This window comes from Oryctolagus cuniculus, chromosome 7 (assembly GCF_964237555.1).
Source record: "Oryctolagus cuniculus chromosome 7, mOryCun1.1, whole genome shotgun sequence".
NCBI lineage: Eukaryota > Metazoa > Chordata > Mammalia > Lagomorpha > Leporidae > Oryctolagus > Oryctolagus cuniculus.
This window is the reverse complement of record NC_091438.1, coordinates 128,937,901-128,964,646: the sequence shown is the minus strand read 5'-3', so window position 1 is coordinate 128,964,646 and position 26,746 is coordinate 128,937,901. Positions and strand designations below refer to the sequence as shown.

At 50.1% G+C, this 26,746-nt stretch overlaps 1 protein-coding gene across 5 annotated transcripts; it reads left to right on the top strand.

The window, feature by feature from the left end:
* The first annotated feature begins 1,530 nt into the window (after nt 1-1,530).
* LOC100348409 (Krueppel-like factor 17) lies at nt 1,531-15,486 on the top strand. 5 transcript variants are annotated; one of them, XM_008265372.4, is made up of 4 exons: nt 1,537-1,684; nt 3,634-3,694; nt 12,858-13,704; nt 14,317-15,486. In XM_008265372.4, exons 3-4 carry the CDS (start codon nt 12,873-12,875, stop codon nt 14,559-14,561), a joined length of 1,077 nt encoding a protein of 358 aa, XP_008263594.3. In that variant the 5' UTR covers nt 1,537-1,684; nt 3,634-3,694; nt 12,858-12,872; the 3' UTR covers nt 14,562-15,486. The 5 variants fall into 5 exon arrangements, with proteins under 5 accessions (XP_002715734.4, XP_008263594.3, XP_051712508.2 ...); XM_051856548.2 differs by lacking the exon at nt 1,537-1,684 and adding an exon at nt 3,018-3,204; XM_002715688.4 differs by lacking the exon at nt 3,634-3,694 and having other exon boundaries at nt 1,531-1,684.
* The last annotated feature ends 11,260 nt before the right edge of the window (nt 15,487-26,746 follow it).

Below are 26,746 nucleotides of genomic sequence, written 5' to 3'. Positions count from 1 at the left end.
CCATCTACTGGTTCATTCTTCAAGTGCTTGCAATGGTCAAGGCTGGGCCACACCAAAGCCAGGAGCCAGGAGCTTCATCTGAGTCTCCCTCGTGGGCGGCACAGGCCCAAGTATTTGGGCCATCTTCCGATGCTTTCCCAGACACATTAGCAGGGAACTGGATTGAAAGTGGAGTGATCAGGACATGAACCGAAGCCCACATGGGATGCCTGCATCACTGGCAGTGGCTTAACCCCCTGCACCATAATGCCAGACCTGATGTTGCTGTTTTGTGTAAGGGAGACTCATAGGAATCAGAGATGTCATTGGTAGTGGGATGCAGTTGCTGGAGGGGATAGCTCATCCACTCAGGCCTGGAGCCCAGAGTGACTTGTGTTCTAGGAAAATGGCCGGTGGTGGGCGGCGTGACTGCCCTGAGCCATGCGGAGGTCTGAGGTGTGTTTGTCACGGATAGACTGGGGGTTTTAGGTTGGGTCACGAAGTGGGACCCCAGGGTGAGCTCCTCTTCCCCACAAGCCGGGGCTGTTCCCGAAGTCCACATGAAAACAGGTTCATGATGAGCAAGCCACAGGTGGGGCTGCCTCTGTCCCATCCCGATGTGTTCCAGGGTGTTTAGCACAGAGAAAGTGGATTAATCATACATCACATAACTAATCTTCTCAGAGGCTGGCTGCTAACAAAGCAAGTGAGAATCAGGAAAGGCCCCGGCTCCTACTCCACAGTCTCAGAATCTGAGGCGGTGCCGATTCAGCCCCAGGCGCTTCCACTTCCACCTCTCAGCCAGAGGCCATGTTTAGAAAACTCTGCTGGGCCAGTGGCCGCCATTGAAGGCTGGCTTTCTCGTCCTCTCTCTGCCTGCCACCGGCTCCTCCCTCCTTTCTTCTCAACTCTCATTTTCCCACTTTCTTTTCACCAAAGCACGTATCTGCATTCAAAATTATTTTAATGATTTCCTTTGTTATTCATTTCTGTTTTAAAGAATGCAAACTCCCTGGGGGCAAAGACTTAGTTCTGGCTTGTTGACCATTGTAGTCCTAGTTCCATAAAGCAGCCACCATCACCCCCCAGTAGGTAAATCAATAGGGCCATGGAGCTCCAGTCCCATTTGTAGGACTGGGAACAAAGACTCCCCCCTCGCAGAGCTCATGCTGGAGCCCCGGGACGGTGATAAGGGGGTACAGGCTCCCCTTCCCATGCACAGAAGCTCTCCCTACACCTGCCCTGGGGCTCTCTCCGCCTCCCTCCGCCATTTCTCCACCCCGAGGTCAAGAGGCTTGGCTGGAGCCTCAGATCTTGGTGTCTCCCGCCCCCGCTTGCGTTAGAGATACCCAGACCGAAGGGCGGGAGGGGGAGGTCTGACGGTCTCCATTACTTTAAAGAAGTGGTGAGGGTCTGAGGTCCCCTGACAAAGACCTTGGGCAGCCTACAGCGGAGTGGGTGGGGCGGCTGGAGGGTGGGGCTGTAGGTGCGGCCTTGGCCCCGCCCCGTCGTGTGGATAAGTAGAAGCGGAGCTCAACGATTGTGGATTGTGGCGTGTTGCCCAGCCCCACCCGGGTCTTCGAAGACGACGCCGACTCTGCTGGCCTCCCCCCCTCCCCACCCCGGGTCTGAGGGGATCTGGGCCTAGGTTAAGATGGAGGTTCATCATCTGAACATGCGGCAGGCTGAGCACCCGATGGTCCTGGTGAGCCGGTGTCCCGGGCTGGGTGCAGCACTTGGGTCGGGGGGCTGGGGATAGGGGTGGGGGGAGGCAGATCTGGCAGGGCGCGTGTCGGATTTAGAAACCCAAAAGAGCAGCTTAGAAAAGGGAAGGATGGGAGGAGATGGTGGCCGTAAGTGATTGTGGTTCATTCGGTGAACATTCATGGTGCCGTGGAGCCCGTGCTGGGTGCAGGGGTGGCTGAGAGGGCTCCAGTCCATTCCTAGGGAGGGAAAGCAGAAAGAGAGGAAGTCAATGGGAAATGAAGGAGGGAATATTGGGATTGTTATTGGAGCCCAAGCTAAGGGCAGGCCCTGCGGGAATGCACTGATGACTTTGTCGCAGGACCTGCTATGGTACTATTTATTTTATTACTGAATATGCAGCAAAATGATTGCAGCACACAGATTGCTGTGGAGATGGAAGAGGGCCAGGGCAGCAAATGGCAGAGCTGTTGGATCAGATGTAGGTTGGGGAGCAGCTGAGGATTTGGTCTGGGGCTAACACAGCCACCTGCAGTGGCAGCATCTCATGGGCACTGGTTGAGTCCTGGCTGCTCCACTTTGGATCCAGCACTCTGTTATGGCCTGGGAAAACAGTGGAAGATGGCCCAAGTCCTTGGGCCCCTGTACCCACGTGGGAGACCCGGAAGAAGCTCCTGGCTTCAGATCGGCCCAGCTCCAGCCATTGCAGCCATGTGGGGGAGTGAACCAGTAGATGGAAAACTCTCTGTTTCTGCCTCTCTGTAACTCTGTCTTTCAAATAAATAAAATAAGTCTCTTAAAAAGGACTTGGCAGGCAGAGTTACAGAGAGAAAGAGAGAGAGAGGTCTTCCATCTGCTGGTTCACTCCCAAGTGGCCGCAACAGTTGGAGCTGGGCCAATCTGAATCCAGGAGCCTAGTGAGCCACAGCGCAGGCCCAAATAAATACATCTTAAAAACAAACCACGGGCCGGGCTCTAATAGGCTAATCCTCTGCCTGCGGCGCTGGCACACCAGGTTCTACACCCGGTCAGGGCACCGGATTCTGTCCCGGTTCCTCCTCTTCCACTCCAGCTCTCTGCTGTGGCCCGGGAAGGCAGTGGAGGATGGCCCAAGTGTTTGGGCCCTGCACCCACAAGGGAGACCAGGAGAAGCACCTGGCTCCTGCCTTCGGATCAGCGCGGTGTGCTGGCCGCAGCAGCCACTTGGGGGGTGAACCAACGGAAAAAAGGAAGACCTTTCTCTCTGTCTCTCTCTTTCATTGTCCACTCTGCCTGTCAAAAAAAAAAAAAAATGTATTTATTTGAAGGGCTGGGGGTTAAGCTGCTATTTGTGATGTCAGCATCCTATTTCATAGTACAAGTTCAAATCCTGGCTGCTCTGCTTCTAGTGCTGCTTCCCGCTAATGCTCCTGGGAAGGTAGTAGACTCAATCAGTGAGTGGAAGATCTCTCATAATATTTATTTGAGAGGCAGACTGCCAGAGAGTAAGAAAGAGAGTGAGCGAGCACCTGTGTGAGAGAGGTATATCCATTTGTTCACATCCAAATGGCTGTAACAACCAGCTCTGGGCCAGTTTGAAGCCAGGAGCCTGGAACTCCATCCAGGTCTCCATATAGGTGGCAGGGGCCCAAGTACTTGGATCACCTCCAGGCACTTTCCAGGCACATTAGCAGGAAGCTTGATCAGAAGCAGAGCAGCCAGGACCCTAACCGGCACTCCCTTGTGGGAGGATGGCATCCCGGGAGGTGGCTTAACCTGCCCCACCACAGTGGGGATCCTAGTTTTGTTTGTTTGTTTGTTTTTAAGGTTTTGTATATATTTGAAAGGGAAAGTTATGGGGTTGGTGTGTGTGGGGGGGAACCTTCCATTTGCTGATTCACTCTCCAAATGCCTGCAATGGCCAGGGCTGGGCCAGGCTGAAGCCTGGAATTCCATCCGTTGCTTTTCCAGGTGCATTAGCAGGGGGCTGAATCAGAAGTGCAGTAGCCATGACTCCAAACAGCACTCATGGGTATTTATTTCTAAGTTATCAATGGTATATTTATCGCTTAAGTTTTAATAGTTGTTCTATATATAGGACAATGAAATACAAGATATAAAACTAAATTGTTGATTTGACACCTTTTTATTGTAAGCATTTACAGTTATAAATTTCCCCTTTATCATTGCTTTTGCTATACCCAATAAGTTTTTTATAATGTTATGTTTTCATTTTCATATGTCTCTAAATATTTTCTAGGTTTCCTTGTAATTTGTTAAGAGTAATTTCCATAAATTACAAATCTTCCAATTTTCCTTCTGTTACTGGTTTCTAACTGAATCTGATTGTAGTCAGATAAGATACTTTATCATATCTAATTTTTAGGGATTCATTTGAGCAGCTGAGTTACAGATAGAGGGAAAGACAGAAAATGGTCTTCCACTCACTAATTTACTCCCCAAATGGCCACAACAGCCAGAACTGAGCCAATCTGAAACCAAGAGCCAGGAGCTTCATCTGGGTCTCATGTGAGTGGCAGGGGCCCGAACACACTTGGGCCATCTTCCATTGCCTTCCCAGCCATTAGCAGAGAGCTGGATCAGGAGAGGAGCACTTGGGACATGAATTAGCGCCCATATGGGATGCCGGCACCACAGGCAGAAAGAAGCTTAACTATGCCACAGTGCTGTTCTCTATCATAACTTATTTTTAAAAAAATCTGCTGTGGTCTATCTATATTGGAGTGTGTCCCATATGCACTTGAAAGAAATGGTTATTCTTTTTAAAAAAAATTTGTTGGGGCCTGCGCTGTGGCAGGTAAAGCTGCCGCCTGCAGTGCCGGCATCCCATACCCACACCGGTTTGAGTCCTGGCTGCTCCACTTTGGATCCAGCTCTCTGCTTTGGTGTGGGAAAGCAGCAGAAGATGGCCCAAGTCCTTTATTTATTTATTTGAAAGTCAGAGTTACACAGAGAAATAAGGAGAGGCAGAGAGAGTCTTCCACCTGCTGGTTCACTCCCCAGTTGGCTGCAACGGCTGGAGCTGCGCTGATCTGAAACCAGGAGCCACGTGCTTCTTCTGGGTCTCCCACATGGGTGCAGGGGCCCAAGGACTTGGGCCATCTTCTACTGCTTTCCCAGGCCATAGCAGAGACCTGGATCAGAAGTAGAGCAGCTGGGACTCCAACCAGCACCCATATGGGATGCCGGCACCTCAGGTGGCAGCTTTACCCGCTACGCCACAGCACCGGCCCCAATAAATCTTAAAAAACAAAAGACAAAACAAAACAAATCACAAAAAGGCTTGCATTTCATATCAGAGTGCCTGAGTTCAAGTGCCACCTGTGGTTCTGAAAGAAAAATTATTTATTGGAAAGGAAGAGGGGATGGTGTTGTGACACAACTTAGTAAGGTGCTGCCTGGGACATTAGCATCCTGTATGAGTGCAGGTTCAAGTCCCAGCTGCTCCACTTCTAATATAGCTTCCTGCTCCTGCACCTGGGAAAGCAGCAGAAGATGGCCCAAGTGTTTGGGTCCCTGCTACTCACATAGGAGAGACCCATGATGGAATTCTGCATTCCTGGCTTCAGCTTGGCTCAGCCCCTGCTGTTTCAGACATTTGGGGAATGAACCAGTGGATGGAAGATGGGTATCTCTCTCCTCTCCCCCTTACTCTGCCTTTCAAATAAATAAATATCTTTAAAAAAAAAAAGAAAGAAAGAAAAGGGAAAGATTTTCCATTCGCTGGTTCACTCCCTGAATAACCAAAATGGCCAGGGTTGGTCCGGGCCCATGACAGGAGCCTGGATCTCTAGTAAAGTCTCCCATGTAGGGCCGAAGCACTTGGGCCATCTTCCTCTGCTTTCCCAGGTGCGTTAGCAGGGAGCTGGGTCAGAAGTGGAGCAGCCGGGACTGGAACCAGTACTCTGCTATGATATGCTGGCATTGCAAGCAGCAGCATCACCTGCTGCACCACAACACCAGCTCCCAGGAATGTGAGCAGAGTGTTTGTATATGTCCCATATAGAACATTCCAAAACTAGAACACCCAAAGCTGGGTCTGCTCACCCAGGGTAAACAAGCCAGTTACTGCCCCTGGAGTGATAGAAGAAAGTAAGCATTTACATGCAAAGTGCAAAACATTCCTCCCGGCGAAGGTTGCTTAAACAGCAACTGTTGCTTAATCCCATGGGGAATTTCTGGCCCTGGGGCAGCACAGGGCCTGCTAAATCCTTTGGTCTGGTCCTGTCAAAGCAACTGCAGGTGGGACTCAATTCAATACATCTGTACCAGAATAATTTTTAAGTTGATTTTTTTATTTGAAAGATTTATTTATTTATTTGAAAGTCAGAGCTACAGAGAGAGAGAGAGACAGAGATCGATCTTCCATCCATGAATTCACTCCCCAAATGACGGCAATGGCCAGGGCCGGCTGGGCCAGACTTAAAGCCAGGAGCCTGGAATTCCACTCAGGTCTCCCATGTGGGTGGCAGGGACCATCTTCTACTGCTTTCTCAGGCACATTAGCAGGGAGGTGGATCAGAAGTGGAGCAGCTGATATTCATATGAGCAATCATATGGGATGCCAGTGTTGCAGGCAGTGGCTTAACCCATGGTGCCACAACACCAGCCCTAAATTGATAATTTTGTATGCCCGCAGGTGATGTTATAAATATCCAAATGTCCCTTAGCAGGAAAAGTTTCCCCAGCCCTGTTCCCTGAGCTCCTCGAGCATAGGGGTAATGATTCTTAGGGATTAAAGTCGGGGCTCAGGGGTGTGTGTTCAGCTTGTATCCCAGCTCCTGGTTGATCTGCAATGCCCATGGCCCTCCTTGGATTGGTCATTAATATCATGTCCTTTAAGGAAATTTGGTGTTGGCAAAGTGGGCTGTGCCTGTGGTTCCTGCCTGGGGCCTGTGGTTCCTGGAAAATAAACCCCTCAAGGCGAGACTCCAAGACAAGAGGGGAAAGAAATGGTCTCATGCACCTGGTGATTAGGGACCTTGTAGGGTCTCCCTCCGTCTGCTAGGTTAATGTCTGTAAGAGGTTGATCTGCATTTATAAAAGGAAGCTTCCAGCCTGGAGAGCGTGGCTGGGAGGCCAGCTGCAGCCCAGGCCAGGCCGAGGCGCTTGGTTCTGTGTCTGCCAGATCCCGTTGGTTTTTTGTATTGCTCAAGTCTTCTGCTTCCTCACTCTGCTAGTTTGCCCATTCTAGACAGTGAAGTCTCTTTTTTAAAAAACAAAATTTATTGGAAAAGCAGAGTGACAGAGAACACTTGGGCCATCTTCTCTGGCCTTCCCCAGGACCATTAGCAGGGAGCTGGATTGGAAGCAGAGCATCTGGGACTCAAACTGGTGCCCCAATGTGAGATGCCGGTGCCATGAGCAACGAGGTTTTTTTTTTTTTTTTTTAAATTTTTTATTTTTTGACAGGCAGAGTGGACAGTGAGAGAGACAGAGAGAAAGGTCTTCCTTTTTGCCGTTGGTTCACCCTCCAGTGGCCGCCAGCTGCTGGCGCACCGCGCTGATCCGATGGCAGGAGCCAGGTACTTATCCTGGTCTCCCATGGGGTGCAGGGCCCAAGTACTTGGGCCATCCTCCACTGCACTCCCTGGCCACAGCAGAGAGCTGGCCTGGAAGAGGGGCAACCGGGACAGAATCCGGTGCCCTGACCTGGACTAGAACCCGGTGTGCCGGCGCCGCAAGGCGGAGGATTAGCCAAGTGAGCCATGGCGCCCAAGTGCTTGGACGCCTGCACCCGCATGGGAGACCAGTAGAAGCACCTGGTTCCTGGGTTCGGATTGGTGCAGCGTGCCGGCTGTAATGGCCATTGTGGGGTGAACCAACGGAAGGAAGACCTTTCTCTCTGTCTCTCTGTCTCTCTCACTGTCTAACTCTGCCTGTCAAAAAAAAAAAAAAAAAAGCCGGTGCCGTGGCTCACTAGGCTAATCCTCCGTCTTGCGGCACCGGCACACCGGGTTCTAGTCCCGGTCGGGGCACCGGATTCTGTCCCGGTTGCCCCTCTTCCAGGCCAGCTCTCTGCTGTGGCCAGGGAGTGCAGTGGAGGATGGCCCAAGTGCTTGGGCCCTGCACCCTATGGGAGACCAGGATAAGCACCTGGCTCCTGCCATCCGATCAGCGCGGTGCGCCGGCCGCAGTGCGCCGGCTGCGGCGGCCATTGGAGGGTGAACCAACGGCAAAGGAAGACCTTTCTCTCTGTCTCTCTCTCTCTCACTGTCCACTCTGCCTGTCAAAAAAAAAAAAAAAAAAAACCATTTACAAAAACACTCCTGTTTATAATTGTCCATTTATTTATCATTTTAAAAAAGATTTATTTATTTATTTGAGAGTCAGAGTTACATAGAGAGAGGAGAGGCAGAGAGAGAGAGAGGTCTCCCATCTGCTGGTTCACTTCCCAGTTGGCTGCAACGGCCGGAGCTGCACCGATCTGAAGCCGGGAGCCAGGAGCTTCCTCCAGGTCTCCCACGTGGGTGCAGATGCCCAAGCACTTGGGCCATCTTCTACTGCTTTCCCAGGCCATACCAGAGAGCTTGATGGGAAGTGGAGCTGCCGGGTCTCGAACTGGCGGCAATATGGGATGTCAGCGCTTCAGGCCTGGGTGTTAACCCAGCAACGGCCCCTCTTATCATGTTTTTATTTTCTTAAGACAGATCTCTTCATATGGCTTCAAGCTACTGTTTAGTATTTTCATTTTAACCTGAAGCATTTTTTTCAGAATAGATTTAGTGGTGACTATCTCAGTTTATCCGGGAATCTCTTAATTTCTTCATTTTTGAAGGACAGATGCAAGATTTTGTTGATCTTTTTTTTTTTTCCCTTTCCACTTTGAATACATTAGTCCTTTATTTTTTGGAGTCTAGGATTGCTGAAGTTGATAAGCTTATCTTTTTTTTTTATCTTTTATTTAATGAATATAAATTTCCAAAGTACGACTTATGGATTACAGTGGCTTCCCCCCCATACCGTCCCTCCCACCCACAACCCTCCCCTTTCCCACTCCCTCTCCCCTTCCATTCACATCAAGATTCATTTTTGATTATCTTAATATACAGAAGATCAGCTTAGTATACATTAAGTAAGGATTTCAACAGTTTGCTCCCACACAGAAACATAAAGTGAAAAATAATAGATGATTTTATTTTAAATGATGATGAAATCAGATCAGACCTATTGTCATGTTTAATCCCAGTGAGAGTCAAGTTGGGAATTGATAATTTCTTTTCTTTTCTTCTTTTTTTTTTTTTTTACAGAAGATCAGTTTAGTATACATTAAGTAAAGATTTCAACCGTTTGCACTCCCATAGAAACACAAAGTGAAATATACTGTTTGAGTACTCGTTATAGCATTATAAGCTTATCTTCAAAAAGCCCCTGTGGGGTGGTGCTGTGGGTTGGTAGGCTAGGCCTTTGCCTGCAGCACCCACATCCCATATGGGTGCCAGTTTGTGTCTCCATTGCTCCTCTTCCGATCCAGCTCTCTGCTGTGGCCCAGGAGTGCAGTGGAATATGGCCCAAGTCCTTGGGCCCCTGCACCCATGTGGGAGACCTGGAAGAAAGAAGCTCCTGGTTCCTGGCTTCAGAATGGCTCAGCTTCAGCTGTTGTGGCCATTTGTGGGGGGGTGAACCGGTAGAAGGAAGACTTCTCTCTTTCTCTCTAACTCTGCCTCTGAAATAAATAAATAAAATTTTTAAAGATTTATTTAAAAGATTTATTTATTTATTTGAAAGTCAGAATTACACAGAGAGAGGAGAGGCAGAGAGAGAGAGAGATCTCCCGTCCTGGTTCACTCCCCAGATGAGCTGCACCGATCCGAAGCCAGGAGCCTGGAGCTTCTTCCAGGTCTCCCACACGAGTGCAGGGGCCCAAGCATTTGGGCCATCTTATACTGCTTTCCTAGGCCATAGCAGAAAGCTGGATTGGAATAGGAGCAGCCAGGACTAGAATCGGCGCCCATATGGGATGCTGGCACTTCAGGCCAGGGCATTAACCTGCTGTGTCACAGCGCTGGCCCCAAATAAATAAATCTTTAAAAAGAAAAAAATTAAATATTTTTTTCAAAAGCTCATGAAAAATTTATATTATGAAAAACTATGCATGAATTTCAAAAATTTTTGCACTAAAATAAATATTTTATTTTATTTGACAGGCAGAGTTAGTGAGAGAGAGAAACAGAGAGAACTTCCTTCCGTTTGTTCACTCCTCAAATGACCGCTACGGCTGGCGCTGCTCCGATCCGAAGCCAGGTGCTAGGTACTTCCTCCTGGTCTCCCATGTGGGTGCAGGAACCCAAGCACTTGGGCCATCCTCCACTGCCTTCCCGGGCCACAGCAGAGAGCTGGATTGGAAGAGGAGCAACCGGGACTAGAACCCGGTTCCCATATGGGATGTCAGCGCTGCAGAAGGAGGATTAACCAAGTGCGCCACAGCGCTGGCCTACACATATATTTTTAAAGATTTATTTATTTATTGTTAAGAGTGACAGAGAGGAAGAGACAGAGAAAAATCTCCTATACACTGGTCCAATCCCCAAATGACCACAGCAGCCTGGTCTGGGCCACGCTGAAGTCAGGAACTCAGAACTCAGTCCTGGTCACCCACATGGTGGCAGGGGCCCAAACTGCCTTTCCAGGTACATTAGCAGGAAGCTGGATCCAGAGCGACGCAGCCAGGGCTCCAACCTGCACTCTGAAGTGGGATTCCAGCATTTCAACTGGCAGCTTTGTTTGCTGTGCCGCAACCTCAGTCCCAAACTTACCTTTTAATTCTGTTTGTCTATTTTAGCATATGTGCTGCCGAAGCAAGCACCTGTTTGTCTATGAACCTTTTGAATGCTGGTCAGCTTGATGGCCCAAGTATCTGGTACTCTGTCACTCAAATGGGAGACCTGGATGGAGCTCCCAGCTCTGGGCTGCAGTGTGGCTGAGCCCGGACCATTGTGGCCATGGGGCGTGTACACCAGTGGATGGAAGCTTTTTCTCTTCTTTGTCTTTCTCCCTCACTCTGCCTTTCAAATAAATACATCTTTTTAAATTTTTTTTTTTAAAAATTTGCACCAAGTGAACTCACCTTTTAACATTTTCCATGAACTTTTTGAAGTCTCCTCTTGTGTGGGTATTTATATTCTGAATTTGCACAGCATTTTCTACTTAAGTTTACTTTTGTTTTTACTTCTCTGCTTTTTATAACATTTTTTCATTTTTATGCTGAGAATTTTGATTTCTCACAATATAACTTAATTTTAGTTCATTTTTATAAAATAGCTCTCAAACAGAAAAGTAATTATGTGGAGAGCTTAGCAAATTATTACAAAGTAAACACCTGGAAAATGACTCACAGGTCAAGAAACAACCTTGCCAGCAGCACCAACGCCCCTCCTATGCATTCAGTTTCTCCCCAAATGCTCACAAGAACCAGGACTGAGCCAGGTGGAAGCTGGCAGCCAGGAACTCGGTTTGGATCTGCCACGCGGATGGCAGGGACCCAAGTACTTGAGCCGGGGGCTGGTGTTGTGGTGTGACTGAGCTGCTACCTGGGATGCCAGCTTCCCACACCAGAGTACCAGCCTGAGTCCCAGATGCTTTGCTTCTGATCAACCTTCTTGCTTGGGAAGGCAGGAGGACACGGGCCAAGTATTTTGGCCCCTGCCACTCACATGGGAGACCAGGATGGAGTTCTCTACTTCTGGCTTTGGCCTGCCCTGGACCTGACTCCTGTGGACATTTGAGAAGGGAAACAGTGGATGGAAGATCTCTCTCTCCATCATCTGCTTTTTAAAATAAATATGACATAAAAAGCACTCTAGCCATGACCTTTGCCCCCTGGGGCGAGCATTAGCAGGAAATTGGAATCATAAGCACAGATGGGATTTGAACCAAGGCACTCTGATAGGGGATGCAGAAGCCCCAGGCAGTCTTAACCACTTTGCTAAAGGACTGCCCCTGAATACTGTCTTTTTAATGTTTTGGCTTTTATATTTGAATGAATTGCTCTTTTCTGCACTGTACCCATGGAGGAGAGGATGTGAAATGGAAGAGTAGGGGCTGGTGTTGTGGTGTAGCAGGAAAAGCGACCACCTGCACGCCATATGGGCACCGGTTCGAGTTCCAGCTGCTCTGCTATATCCAGCTCCTGGCTAATGCGCCTGGGAAAGCAGTAGAAGATAGGCCAAGGGCTTGGGCCCCTGCACCCACATGGGAAACCCAGAAGAAGCTCCTGGCTCCTGGCTCCGGCCTGGCCCAGCCCCAGCCATTGCAACCATTTGGGGAGTGAGCCAATGGTCGGAAGATCTGTCTCTGTCTGTCTCTTCCTCTCTCTGTGTAACCCTACTTTCAAACAAACAATGAATCTTAAACAAAACCAAACAAACAAAAACAGCAGTGGGGGAGTAGGCCTCCAATTTCTCAACTCAAGAGCTCCCTCTTGTCTTCCTATAGTAATGGACAGCCTTTAAAAATAGGATTCTTTGGGGCCAGTGCTGTGGTGTAGTAGGCTAAGCATTCGCCTGTGGCACTGGCATCCCATATGGGTGCCAGGTCGTGTCCCGGCTGCTCCTCTTCCAATCCGGCTCTCTGCCATGGCCTGGGAAAGCAGTGGAAGATGGCCCAAGTCCTTGGGCCCCTGCACCCATGTGGGAAACCCAGAAAAAGCTCCTGGCTTTGGATAGGTGCAGCTCCAGCCATTGTGGTCATTTGGGGAGTGAACCAGCGGATGGACCTTTCTCTCTGTGTCTTCCTCTGTCTGTAACTCTGCCTCTTAAATAAATAAATAAAATCTTAAAAAAAATTAGGATTCTTTGATCTATCCTATTTCAAGAGCTTCTCCCACCAATGCCTTCTTTGCTACTCTTCATACCAATCAGTCATAGTTTGTAGTCCGTGCATTTTCTCAGTGTTTTTCTAAAGATGTGGGGTAGGGAGTATTTTGCTGATTCTTTTTGTGTCTTTGTATGAAATGAAAACCAAAAACATGCAAAGGAGGAAAGGTGGCACAGTCGTGTGTAAGCATCCACTGTGCTCCTGTGAGCCCAGCCAGGAGCCAGAGAGCAGTCTCCAGGGAGGAAGCTCCAGGCCAGAGATGTTGGCTGTAGACTGGGGTGGAGCGCTATGTGGAGTTGAAAGCCGAGGTGGCGTGGGTTTCACTGGATTATCTCTCTCTCTCTCCCTTTCTCCCCAAGGACACTGAGCAGTCAATGCGCATGTTGGACATATTTCCATCTTCCGGAAGCAGTGGAGTGAATGAACCTTGTAGCTATGGCCTGCCCAGCACTCAACACTTCACTCAGGGCACAGACATGTTGGGGGCCCCCTTACTGCCTGCTGAGGCACCCATGCTGGGTGAGGGAGGAGTGGGGTCGCAGTTTGGCATGTCCCTGCAGGAGCATGGCATGAGCTACAGCTCCCAGGCCACTTTGCCTTCTCCACAGATGATTTACAACCAGGGGGTGCTCCCCCCTCAGCCAGGCATGATGATGCCTCAGATGATGCCCTTAGAGCCCAGGATTCCAGAGGTAAACATGCCCTCCAGTGGGAGTCTAGGGCTGCCCCCTAGCGGACTGCCAGTGTCTGTGTCCAAAGGGATCCCAGAGATGTCCCACAACAGGGCCCCGATGATGCCTTCCTCTGACCCCCTAGAGGGACCTTCTAACTGCGCCTCTTTAGCACCTAAAATGTTGCAGACCCCAACCATACCTTCCACCGAGGCTCTGTCTGCGCTCCCCTCTCTGGCTCAAGTGTTGCCCCCCAGGGAGCCGCACAACCTCAGGATACCCGCAGCTGGGTCCCCATTATGGCTGCCTTTAGAATCTCAGGGATCCTTTGTGAGCCAACCAGCCCCCCAGGAAGACTTCTTCCTACTTGAGCAGCCTACACCTGCAGCACAGGGAGTGGACAACTCCTGGGCCCAAGAAAGGGAGCCCAGCAGGAGGTCCCCGGTTTCAAGGCCTTACATCTGCCAGTACGAGAACTGTGGAAAAGCTTACACCAAGCGGTCACACCTCGTGAGTCATGAGCGCAAGCACACAGGTGAATGCAGTGAGGGGGTGGGGCAGGGTGGAGGAGTCTGGGCTTTGGGTTTCTGTAATGGTTTGGGATTAGCCCACAAACACATCTAATTTAAGATTTGTTGGACAGGGAGAATGAAGAGAGGGGGAGAGGTTTTTAGCCACTGGCTGACTCCCCAAATGGCCATAACAGCTGGGGCTGGGCCAGGCTGAAACCAGGAGCCCAGAACTCCACCTGGGTCTCCCATGTGGGAGTCCTTGTGCCATCCCCTGCTGCCTTCCCAAGGGCACTAGCAGAGAGCTAGACAGGAGGTGGAGCAGCTGGGACTTGAACCAGGGCCCAAATATGGGATGCCGGCACCAGCATTGCAAGCACTGGTTTAACCTGCTGGGCCTCGTAGCCCCAGCTCTAGCCCTTCATTTTTAAGCCTGGCACCAAGCGATGTAGGCCCACTGACTTGTGTGCCTAATGACCGCCAAGATGATGGGGAGGTTACTGCTGCTGTGTTGCCCCCTCACTGCGTTCCTGTATCTTCCCTTCTGATTCCCCACCCTTCTCTGCCTCGTGTAGTTGGACCCCTTCCTTCCCACCCGCTGGTCTGTTCTTAATTTCATCTCTCTTGCCACCCCCTAGGTGACAGGCTCTATAAATGCCAGTGGGAAGGCTGTAACTGGTCTTTCTTCCGATCTGACGAGCTCACACGACACTCACGGATACACACCAGATACCGACCACACAGATGTGAGCAGTGCGGCCGACAGTTCATGAGGTCTGACCATCTCAGACAACACCAAAGGATTCATCAGCGGATGCCAGGATCTCCAGACCCGCAGGCTGAGGGCGAACAGATGGATGATACTCTTCTTCCTGGTCTTTAGGTCAACGTCCTCTTCTGTACGCAAATCCTGCCTACCCCTGCCCAGCTCATGTCCTTGGTAGGTGTAGGCTTGGATGATGACAGAGAAGATTATAAGGCTATTTTAAAGTCCAAATGCAGCTCTGGACTCAGTCAGGGTCCCCTCAAAAACCTCCACAACGATTTCGATGCCCTCACCTCTTTGGAGCCACCTGCTTCTGCCAATGTGAGACAGATGGAACGTGGAGCACAGCAGAGACTGGAGCTCATTGAAAGGTTCATCATCTCATGTCACTCCCCAGCTTGAAAGCCCTCAGCGACTGTTTCGCCTGCTGAACAAAACCTGACTTCTTTTTCCTTATCGCTCAGTTTCCAGAGCCAGACCATGTTGAAGCCCTGAGCGTAGCACTTCCTAGTCCTGTGCCTTTGGGAAAGATCTTAGATCACTATGCTTTATTTCCTGTTCTGGAAACTGAGAAACCCAACAGTGGACTGTGTTGGACCTGTCATATGGACAGCGTCAGATTCTCTCTGGCACTCACCTGCCACACGTCTAGAGTTTTTGTGTTGTCACCATTTCAGACACGGATGGCGTGCCCCACCGCAGGGCATGGAAGCAGAGTCCACTGAGCAACTGCTAGCAACGTGGGACTGCAGGGACGTTAACAGCCATGGGTGCAATTTGACTAAAGGGAATGGAAAGTAGCAGAGAGCCAGGCAGATCAGTTCTGCCTTCTTCCTGTCTTTCCACGCATTTCTGCAAGGCCTGGTAGCTCCAGAACAGTGCAGCCTCTGGGGAGACCTGAGGTAGCTGCTGGACATACCTGCTGTGCCTCTCAAGGTTGCCGAGCTGGGCGATGGAGCCCCTTGTGATACCTCCCATATTCCACTTCTACTTTCCCACTTCTGATGCACCTCCCAAATAAAACATAACTGATTTATCATAATCTTGATTTATCATCCGCATAATCTTTCTCAGATTCTCTCTGGCATTCACCAACCACCAGTATTTCGTTCAGGCTTTGGGCTGTTTCTAGTTGACTTATGCGTGGCGGGGCAGAGGGACATTAAAGAGGAGCCGAGAAGGACCACTCCCTCTGTAGCTCCTCGTTCTCGCCCACCTGGCTCAGGTTCCTGGACTACCAAGTACCAGATGTTCAGGGGCCTAGCCTGCCCTGCTCTCTCCTCTCTCGGGTTGAAGGGATAATGCCTACCCTGACGACTCAGCTGGGTGGCATTGAACCTCATTTGTGGACTCAGCAGGTCATTTTACTGACCAGCAAGCTAATGGTGAGAAAGGAACTGGGCCGAGGTAGCAGGTGTCAGGGCTGGAATCTCATGCAGGCTGTGTCTGCCCCAGGGGTGAGTCTCTTCCCCAGGAGGGGGTGCTTTCTCTAGGTGTTGCCTGAGCCAGCTTGGCACTAACACTGCCGGGGATGGCACAGAGGTGAGGGAGGCCTGGCTTCTGTGTTCAGCGGCCCACCTCGGTCCAGGGGTCATAGGAGAGAGGGCCCCCTTCAGGAGAGTCAGAGGCTCTGAAGGAGGTGACTCTGGTGTCTAGTTAGAGTGTGCCGTTTAGTCATTCCTCAAACGTTGGAATACACGGAGCAGGGGAATGAAGAGGGGAGAGCATTCCAGGTCGAGAACCTTGGACCCAGCAGCGGGGAGCTCACGGGAGAGTCAGCCTGCAAGCGTCTGCAACACAAAGAGCATCAGGCCTTCAGGGACCTGCACCAAAGAACATGGAGACAAGGAGGTGCCTGAGTCGGACCTGGAAGGCTCCTGGAGTTAGCCATGTCCCCCACCTCCTGCACATAAACCCTTGGCAAAGGAAGACCTTTCTCTCTCTCTGTCTCACACTGTCCACTGTGCCTGTCATAAAAAAAAAAAAAAAAAAGACGGATGCAGTCACAGAGAATGAAGTTCTGCACTGTATCCTTGTAAGCCACACACTACCATGTTGACTAGTAAACTAAAGCCACCCAGAGAACTGCCAGGCTCCCGCCATCACCGGCCTGCCAAGCTCGCATGCAAGCTGCATCCCAGCCCAGGCGCCTTCATTCAAAGGTCTCCTTATTGGGCCCTCAGCTGAGAAACCTCCCAGGGGCCTCCACCAAGGCTTCCTTATCAACAGCCTTGGCCAAGGTACCTACCTCCTGCCATCAAACTCGCCTTTGCCACTCCTGTCATTCTCCCCTCTTCCTCCTCTCCGGCCTACCTTCCCTAGACAAGTAGGAATCCTCCTTCAGATAGGATTCTCCTGTCTAACTGTCACTCAGAACATTAGTGAGCCAGCCCCTCTTCTTTTTGCCTCTTGCTTTTACCATGGGGCTGCGAGTAAATACAATCTTTGCTTCCAGGTTGGCTCGCTGTCCTCACTGGCCATGGCAACACCTAACTCTTGCAGACACTCATTTTGAAAACACATGTAACTTACACATATTTCTGTTTCAAAAGTTATTTATTTAAAGGGCAGAGTGACATTGTGTTTTCAGGAATTCTCTGAGACGCAGAAGCAGGACATCTCCAGGACCTCCCAGCTCTGCTTTGGTTCGGGTCTGACGTAGGGGACGCCATTTCCCCCTTGTGGTCCATCTTCTTCTCCAAAAGCATTGTCGACCACCCAATCTCAAGTGTGGTTTTGACTGTCCCTCGACGCCAGGATGGACCTGTTCTGGTTGATCTGGGAATGGTTGGAAACTGAGCTGATGTCAAGTCTTTGCCCATGTTTGAGTGACAAGGTCCAGAAAAGTGGCTCGCAGAACCCAGGCTGCCTGGAGTTTGTTAAAATCACTTTGGCCTGTTCCATGGGCATTGGCTATCCTCTCACAGAGCTGGACCAGCATTATCCAGTTAGGAGTTGTACTTCAGAGACTTTCAAGGATCAGGTACAATGTTCAGAAATGACCATGCTAAGTAAAAGTAATAGTCAAATGATAACTTCAGTTTGTAAAATGGTTTAAAATCATGAACCCAAGCCTGAAGGGGAACCAGCTAAATAAATCAAAGAACTGGGTGAGACTTACTGTAGCCACTCAGCCTACTCTCAGCTCCCCCAGAATTTACATGAGTCTAGCCATCTTGTCTGCCTACTAGAGAATTAAGACTAATTCTGTTACCTAAGACTACTTCAGCAAAGAAATTGAGTGAGTGTGGTTGAGTGGCAACAGCCATTGAAGTTGAATCCGTACGTGCATTTAATGTAAATTTCTAGTCATATTTGCATCAGTGACAAACTAGAACTCAGATGTCCAAGCAAATCTTGTTTGGCTCTTGGCTATAAGAGGGAGCTCGTGAAATGATTAGCCTGATTATGTCTTATAACACAGTCCTCTTCCTAGCTAGAGAGTGGTAGCCACATATTAGGGGAAACCAGAAGTCAGGATCCAGTCCAACATCAAGAGAGAGAATAACTCTAAAACAACAGACAGGGTTACACTCTACCAGCAGACAGACATCGTTTTTCTCTAAACCACTTTTCTACAGTTTCCCCTAGTTTTACAAAAGAGAATAAGAGGTAATTTGTTTATAAACTAAATTTAGTTTCAACAGACAAATCTGATTATTTACACAAGTGCTTCAAATATAGCAATTAACTACATAGGAATCTCGAATTAAAAATCTGTTGAATGGCATGGGCCTTGGGCTGAGCAGTTAAGATGCAAGTTGGGATATTCCCATCCCCTAGCAGAGTGCCTGGGCTTGAGTTCTGACTGCACCTTCAGTCCTGGCTTCCTGCTGGTGCACACCTGGGAGGCAGCAGGTGATGGCTCGAGCACTTGGGTCCCTGCCAGCCCAGGTAGCAGACCCAGGGCGAGTTTCCAGGTCCGGGCTGCAGCTCAGCCCAATCCAGGCTATCACAGGCATTCAGAGGGAGAATCAGTGGACAGAACTCCCACTGTCTGCCTTCTACATAAAGAAAAATGAAAATAAACTTCTTTGGAGGCTGGGAAGCCAAACCCAGGCAGACTTCAGCCTTCCTCTGCTCTCATCCCATGTCCGTGCTCAAAACCTCAGTGACATAACCAATGTGGGTTGTTTTTTTTTTTTTTTTAATTTAAAACCTTTAACAAGAGCTGATTGAAGTTCACTGTTTCAAAAATCAAGTTGCAAACTTTTACTGCAAATATAAAAATGAAGTTCTTAAACATCTCAACTTGATCAGATAGGAAACAATTTAAAACTCTTGAAAGGTGTACTGAGAAAAACTAGGCTTTTCTTCTTAAACACATTTGTTATTACCAAAAAGGGACATCTTTAGGAAAAGATAATAAAAATCCCAAGCTGCCTTGACAATGTGCTCCAGTAATCAGGAAGGTGCAGCTCCAATTGTCTGTCCACTGCTGGGGTGGGAACAGCCACTGGTGTTGGAGTCTCTGGCTCCACTTTCATTCCTGCCCCACCTCTGGACATCGGCGGGAACCGTGGCGGGAGGCGGCCTTGGGTCAGCTGCTGGTGCTCCTCCGTCCTCTCCAGGCTGTCTTCGGTGAGGAGTGAGTCCTGCTCCGCAGCCTGTGCCCATGGTCTCCCTGCTCTGCCTTGTCCCACCACCTGCCCGCCAGCACCTTCCATCACTTCTGCACGGGAGGGTGGGAACGCCCTGGGCCACGGCCTAGGGGCTGCACTTGCAGAGGGTAGCGGGGACCAGGTCCTTCCTTCTTTTCCCCACTCCCACTCTTCTGGGATTCTGCCACTCACAGCATGGACCCCTACGCATGGACTTTGTGTGCAACAGTGCAGGCCCCACGCCAAGGGCCGCATCCACAAGGGTTCTCCCCACGGTGCAGGCCGCATCTACAAGGGTTCTCCCCAGTAGGAGCATGGGCAGTTTCTACAAAAGTTCTCCCCAAGGTGGGGACTGTGTCCAAAAGGGTTCTTCCCAAGGCGGGGCCTGTGTCCACAGGGTTCTCACCCACGGCGTGAGCCGTGTTCACAAGAATTCTCCCCGTGGCGGGGGATGTGTCCACAAGGGTTCTCCACAAGGTGGGGGCCATGTCCACAAGGGTTCTCCCCAAGGGGCGACCGCATCTACAAGGGTTCCTGGCCGCAGCACGTTGGCCGCCTTGCCCTGGAGCTGCACCAGGGTCTGCACCCTTTGCTGCCCACCCCAGTGTCGCCCCACACTGCCGAGACCCTCCCTGGGTAATTCTGCTTTACGCAGGCTGGGTACAAACACGCTTCCTCCGTGCTCTTCCCCTGGATGAACCAGAGCCGTTTCGCACATGGAACCAGTTCACTGGGTCCACCGCCCTGCGCGCTTGGTTTCAGGGGCGCCGTGCAGATGGATGCGGGTCTCGGCCTCGCTGCTGGCGGCTGCGGCTCCTCCTGGGCGTGAGGGTGGCGCTGCTCGGGTGCTCACGGCTCTCTGGGGTCCGCTCTCCGCTGCTGCTAACTCGCTGTTTGGAATTATGCACTAGTAAAAAGAGAGAAGATCCTTATTGAACTTAGGCAAGTAAGTATATTGTCACAAAATAAGAATATTCACAGTTTCAAATTTTGACGGGACTAGACAGGGAAAAATAAAAATGTTGCCATTCTTTGCACAAGAATATTTATCGAATCGGTACAAGCTATAGATAGTTCAAGCGAAAAACTTTCCTTAAATTTAGAACACAGAACATCCTTAGAAAACCCGCATCCTTGGGTATCTGTACCTACATGGGAGACCCAAAAGCTCCTGGCTCCTGTCTTCAGCCTGCCCTAGCCCCAGCCCAGGGCAGCCATTTGGGGAGTAAACCAGCAAACAGACGATTGCCTGCTGTCTCTGCTTCTCTTTTTGTAACTCTGCCTTTCAAGTATATAACATCATTTTTTAAAAGATAAGTATTAAAAACAAAGATCTTCATAGAAGCAACTTACATGGAATTACAGAGTTCTTGTAAGAGCTCTTCTAGGCATAAGGACCTTCAGGAGCCACGGCTCTGCTCTCAGACACAGAAGCACGAGGTCCCCTCCTCCATGACCTCCATGGTTTGGGTCTGATGTGACTGCACCTTGGCACGGGCAGCTTTCACGGCAGTTTTGCAAGTACAGCCAAAATCTAGAAGGATTCATAGCACCCTCATTAAAGCAGTTACCCTGCAAGAGGGGAACGAATGAAGACTGTTTCTGATTCTATGAAGTTCTGTTTGATTCAGTTTTTGTATGAAAATCCACACATCTTAGAAAAAATAACAAATGTTTTAAAAAGCTTACCAATAATATTAAGCATGCACCGTGTTGGCACAGTGCTGATGATCAGGAAAGCAAAAATAATGAGGGAGAATTTTTCAGCCCTATGTATTTCCTCTTGGGCTGAGGAGTTCATAGTTCTGGGTGGAAATCATCTATGGACTTTCTGATGCTGTCGCAGGTGATCAGATCGCGCAAAGCTCTTGTCGCACTTGGTACACGTGTAGGGCCGCTCCCCAGAGTGCTTCCTCTTGTGTCTGCTGAGCTCGTCCACGCGGGAGAATCTCCATGGGCATCCTTCCTCACTGCATTCATAGGGCTTCTCCCCTGCAAGAGAGACAAGGAGAGACTCCTATCTCAGGGTCATGGCGGGCAGCGCTGTGGGAAGTGACCAAGAATAACAGGGTTTGGGGCACGTTGGGAGGAAGAGTCAGAGGAGAAATGCCTGGAGGGGGTGAGTAAAAAGGAGATGGAGGGACAGAGGAAAACCATGAAGGAGGAGAGGAAGAAAGGAAACGAGGAGAAGAAAGAAGAGGAACAAGAGTGAACGGAGGGCGTCCAGGGCTGTTAGTTCTAGAATGGGTCCATGAAGCCACAGTCCCCGTAGAGGCAGGGTCAAGAACCTGCAGAAGGGGCCAAACATATTCCTTCCTTGTTCCATCACCTGCATACAATCCATGCCACAGAACAACTCTGGCCCAGGACCAGAGCCTGTCCTAGGACTACTTTATTCACCCTGTCCTTTCTTTCTTTTTTAAGAGCTATTTATTTATTTGAAAGTCAGAGTTACACAAGAGAAAGAGAGAGAGGTCTTCATCCATTGGTTTACTCCCTAATTGGCCACAATGGCCAGAGGAATAGTGGGTAAAGCCACTGCCTGAGACACTAGCATCCCATATGGGCACCGGATTGCGTCCTAGCTGCTCCAACTGCGAACCAGCCTCTTGCTAATGATCTAGAAAAGGCAGTGGCCCCTGCACCCATGTGGGAGACTTGGATGAAGCTCCTGGCTTTGGCCTGGCCCAGCCTTGGTCGTGGCAGCCTTCTAGCGGAGTGAACCAATAGATGGAAGATAGCAGTCTTTCCCCATCTCTCTGTAACTCTTTCTAAATAAATAAATAAATAAATAAATTTAAAAGGCCCAAAGCCCCTTACCCCTATGTCTGGGTCCTCACTCACCTGTGTGTTTACGCTTATGGATCTGGAGGTAGGAAGACTTTGAGTAAGATTTCCCACAGTCAGGATATGTACAGACGTAAGGCTTCAAAAGCTCAGGATTCTTCGGAGGCTGATAGCGCTGGGTCTGTAGGTTCCAATTCTGCTTTTCTAAGAGTTGTCCTTGAACCAAAGAAGAACTTGAAAAGTACTCTGGAGGTTGTCCTTGGATCAAAAGGAAACTTGAAGCATATACAAATCCTGGGTGTGGCAATGAGAAGGACTGATGGGGCATCATTTGAGTCCCATAGACTTGGCTACTATTGGTCATCATCTGGCCCCCAGAGAGGGAGCAGTTACCAGTGAAGGGCATCATCTGGCCCCCATAGAGAGTCTGGTCACCAGTTGGCAAGTTAATCTGGCCCACATATAGGGTCTTGTCACCAGTTGGAGAATTCATCTGGGCCATATACAGGGTCTGGTCACTAGCTGGGGTGTTCATCTGGCCCACATACAGGGTCTGGTCACCAGTTGGTGAGTTCATCTGGCCTACATACAGGGTCTGGTCAATAGCTGGGGTGTTCATCTGGCCCCCATACAAGGTCTGGTTAGCAGTTGGCAAGTTCATCTGACCCTCACAGAGGGTCTGGTCATCAGTTGGTGAGTGCATCTGGCCCACAAATAGGGTCTGGTCATTAGTAGTGGCGTTCAACTGGCCCTGATAGAGGGTCTGGTCACCAGTTGGTGAGTTCATCTGACGCACATACAGGTTCTGGTCACTAGCTGGGGTGTTCATCTGGCCCCCATAGAGGGTCTGATGGTCACCACTTGGGACATTCATCTGGCTCCCATACAAGGTCTGGTCAGCAGTTGTCAAGTTCATCTGACCCCCATAGAGGGTCTGGTCATCAGTTGGTGAGTGCATCTGGCCCCCATAGAGGGTCTGGTCACCAGCTGGTGAGTTCATCTGGCCCACATACAGGGTCTGGTCACTAGCTGGGGTGTTCATCTGGCCCCCATAGAGGGTCTGATGGTCACCATTTGGGGCATTCATCTGGCCCCCATATAAGGTCTGGTCACCAGTTGGCGAGTTCACCTGGCCCCCATAAAGGGTCTGGTCACCAATTGGTGAGTTCATCTGGCCCACATACAGGGTCTGGTCACCAGCTGGGGTGTTCATCTGGCCCCCATAGAGGGTCTGATGCTCACCACTTGGGGCATTCATCTGGCTCCCATACAAGGTCTGGTCGGCAGTTGTCAAGTTCATCTGACCCCCATAGAGGCTCTGGTCACCAATTGGCGAGTTCACCTGGCCCCCATAGAGGGTCTGGTCACCAGTTGGTGAGTTCATCTGACGCACATACAGGTTCTGGTCACTAGCTGGGGTGTGCATCTGGCCCCCATAGAGGGTCTGAAGGTCACCACTTGGGGCATTCATCTGGCCCCCATACAAGGTTTGGTCAGCAGTTGGCGAGTTCACCTGGCCTCCATAGAGGGCCTGGTCACAAGTTGGGGCACTCATCTGACCACCATAGAGGGTCTGGTCACCAGTAGAGTTGCTGATCTGACCCCTATAGAATCTCTGGCCACCAGTGGTGTTGCTCTTCTGGGCCCCATCGAGGATCTGGTCACCACCAGGAGTCCTCCCATGCCGCTCTGTAAGAGTTGTCATCTGAGCTCCAGGCAGAGTCTGGTTCTCACTGGCGGTATTGATCTGATCATCCCATGTCATCTGGATCATGCCGAGGGTCTTCAACTGGCCGTCTTCACTGGACACTGTCAGCTTGCCGGCAGTGCCAGCTGACTTCTGACCATCAGTCGGTGTCATCTTCGGAATGTCAGTGACACCTGTCATCTGGGAGTCTGCTGTGGGTTTGGTCTGATCAAAGGTTACTTCCTGGTCTGTGAAGAGTCTTTCTTTGGTCCTCAAGAGGCCTATCAAGGTCCGTAACAGAGGGTTGTGTGGAGTTCTGGATGAGGACGGTCCCGGGGATGTTCGGACGCTCAGAAGGCACTGTGGGGGTCAAGGTCGGCATCGCCAGGCTCTGGGCTGACTCTTGTTGGCTTCCCTCATCACAGGCAGGCAGAGGCACTGCCGGTGTTTCTGCCTCTTCCTTATGTGGCTCACAGAGGTCCTGCAAATACTCCTCGATTTCCTCAAGTGTGGGAGGGGTGTACCTCTCTCTGTTGTTGTCTAGTAACTGAAATAGATATTCAGCTGTAGGATCCTGCACAAAAAAAAATTAGAAGGTCAAGAGTCCAGCCCCACTCAAATTCCTCACAGCTGTCTCCCTCCCTCTGATCTCATCCTAGTCCAGCTCTTCCCCAGCCCTCGCCTTGAAGCCTGCAATCGCCTCAACTGCTCTCACACTAGAATGGACTCCAACCAGTGCACCCTCCACACAGGGAGTAACATTTCTAAAGCACACATTCTTTTAAAATTGTTGCCTCATGTTTTATTTAAAAGACAGAGAGACAGGGACAGAGACTCAGAGAGCACATTTTTCATCTGCTGATTTCCTCCCCAGATGCTCACAAGAGCAGAGACCGGGTCAGGTGAAAATCAGGAACCTGGAACTCAAGCTAGGCCTCCCATCTGTGTGGCAGGGACTCGAGCACTGGAGTCATCGCTGCTGCCTCCTAGGGTGTGCGTGAGCAGGAGCTGGGAATGGAAGTGGAGCCAGGACTCCAACCCAGGCATGGTGCTGTGGGATGCAGGGGTCCCACAGCACTCTGCCTGTCCTCAAAATGCAAGCTCTTCCTAAGCTATTTCTATCTACCAGTGCAGCTAGGAGTCTAGAGGAATGCTCCACTATGCCCTGCCGAGATCTCACTCCAGGGACTCTTCCAAAGATGGCCCGCCGCCCCAGACGTCTTCCTGGGATTCAATGAAGTGGATGCACTTTCTAAGATTTTTACCTCATTTCTTTTCTTTCCTATCATGACTCCAGAAGACAACTTAATCTCATGTAAGAATCCAGAGGTCCACGGAGGTGAAGTGAGTTGGCCCAGGTGGAAGACTGTTAACCACCTCTCTGGCACCCAGCAGCTTGAGCTTCCTGAGAACCTAGCAGGGACTGAACTATGTCTCCCCCAGATTCCTAGGCTGAACCCTGATCCCCAGTGTGTTGGGTCTTTGGGAAGAGATTAGGCCACGAGAGGAGAGCTCTCATGAAAGAAGTGAGTGCCTTCAGGGAGGCAGAGACCAGAGTTCTTTACTTCCCCCACAGGAAGGTACAGTGAGAAGATGGCTGTCCACAAGACAGCCAGCAAGCCCTCACCAGGCAGCGAATCTGCTGGCACCTTGAACTTGGATGTCCCACCCTCCAAAACTGTGGAGGAATAAATTTCTGTCACTTATAAGCCAGCTAGTTTATGGGACTTTGTTTCAGCAGCCCAAACAGCACTCTCTTTTATTTAATGAACATAAATTTCCAAACTACAGAAAATGGATTACAATGGCTTCCCCCCACCCATAACTTCTCTCCCACCTGCAGCCCTCCCCTTTCCTGCTCCCTCTCTCCCTCCCCTTCCATTCACATCAAGATTCATTTTCAATTCTCTTTATATACAGAAAATCAATTTAGTATATATTAAGTAAAGATTTCAACAGTGTGCACCCACACAGAAACACAAAGTGAAACATACTGTTTGACTACTAGTTATAGCATGAAATCACAATGTATAGCACATTAAGGACAGAGATCCCACATGAGGAGGAAGCACACAGTGACTCCTGTTGTTGATCCAACAAATTGACACTCTAGTTTATGGCGAGAGTAACCACCCTAGGCCCCCGTCATGAGTTGCCAAGTCTATGGAAGCCTTCCGAGTTCACCGACTCTGATCATATTTAGACAAGCTCATAGTCAAAGTGGAAGTTCTCTCCTCCATTCAGAGAAAGGCACCTCCCTCTCTTTTTTTTTTTCAAGGGAAAGGTTTTTTGGGGAATACCCAACAGACCGGAAAGCTGATTCCAGCCAAGACTGGAAGAAAAGTCACTCATCTTTTGTAGGTAGAGGGGCTTGAATGTAGAGAGGTTTTGAACAATTACACAGCATTAACTGGGGAAGAGGAGCATCAGTACACACAGGTTGGGAGTAGAGCCATTGGTGGTAGAGTAGAGGTTATGATTACAAAGAAATGAGGCCCAAGTGCGCTAGACAGGGTCTAGAACAAAGGACAGAGTCATTATTAGAGGAGCTAAGAAAGGTGCTGTCTAGGCTACAATTAAGTTTTCTGATTGAGAGGCAACTAGAACCTGACAGAAGGGGCTTGAGAGTTAATCTGGTGGGCTTTAGGCCTTGGAAGTTAAGAGGCCCAGACCTATCAATCTCTCCACATGGGGACATCCTAAGGGAGGTGTGAACCTCCTAGGGGAAGGCACTCTGTTGACTTTCATTACTTAGCTGGCCTGGGAGGAGAGCTGGCCAGGTAAAGGCAGGTGGCATCTCCAACAGGAAATCTACAGTTATGCCTGCAATGTTGCTGACCCTACTTGGCCGTCCCCTCAGCTGCGGTGGTCACTTTGGAAGCTGGGCTGAGTGAAGGGCTTTTCAGCTTAGAGCCAATAAGATCTGTGGCTCTGACCTGGGCATCCTTCAACTCCAGGGCAGGTCCATTTCAGTGATCCAACTCTTGGCAGAGCTGCCAGGGCCCTTCACAAGCTGACTTCTGCTGCAGTCCAGGCTTACCCCATTGAAAGCCACTGCAGTGGACTGGCCTGGTGGGTCTCCTTGAGGGCAGATCACTGTACAGAACAGCCATTAATAGGCCTGCCACCCATTGCTTCTGATGCCTGGCTTTCTTGTCCTCCTGGGTTTTGTTAAAGCAGACCAGAGGATGCAAGTCAAGGGAGTGCCCAAGGCCCATCTCTAATCT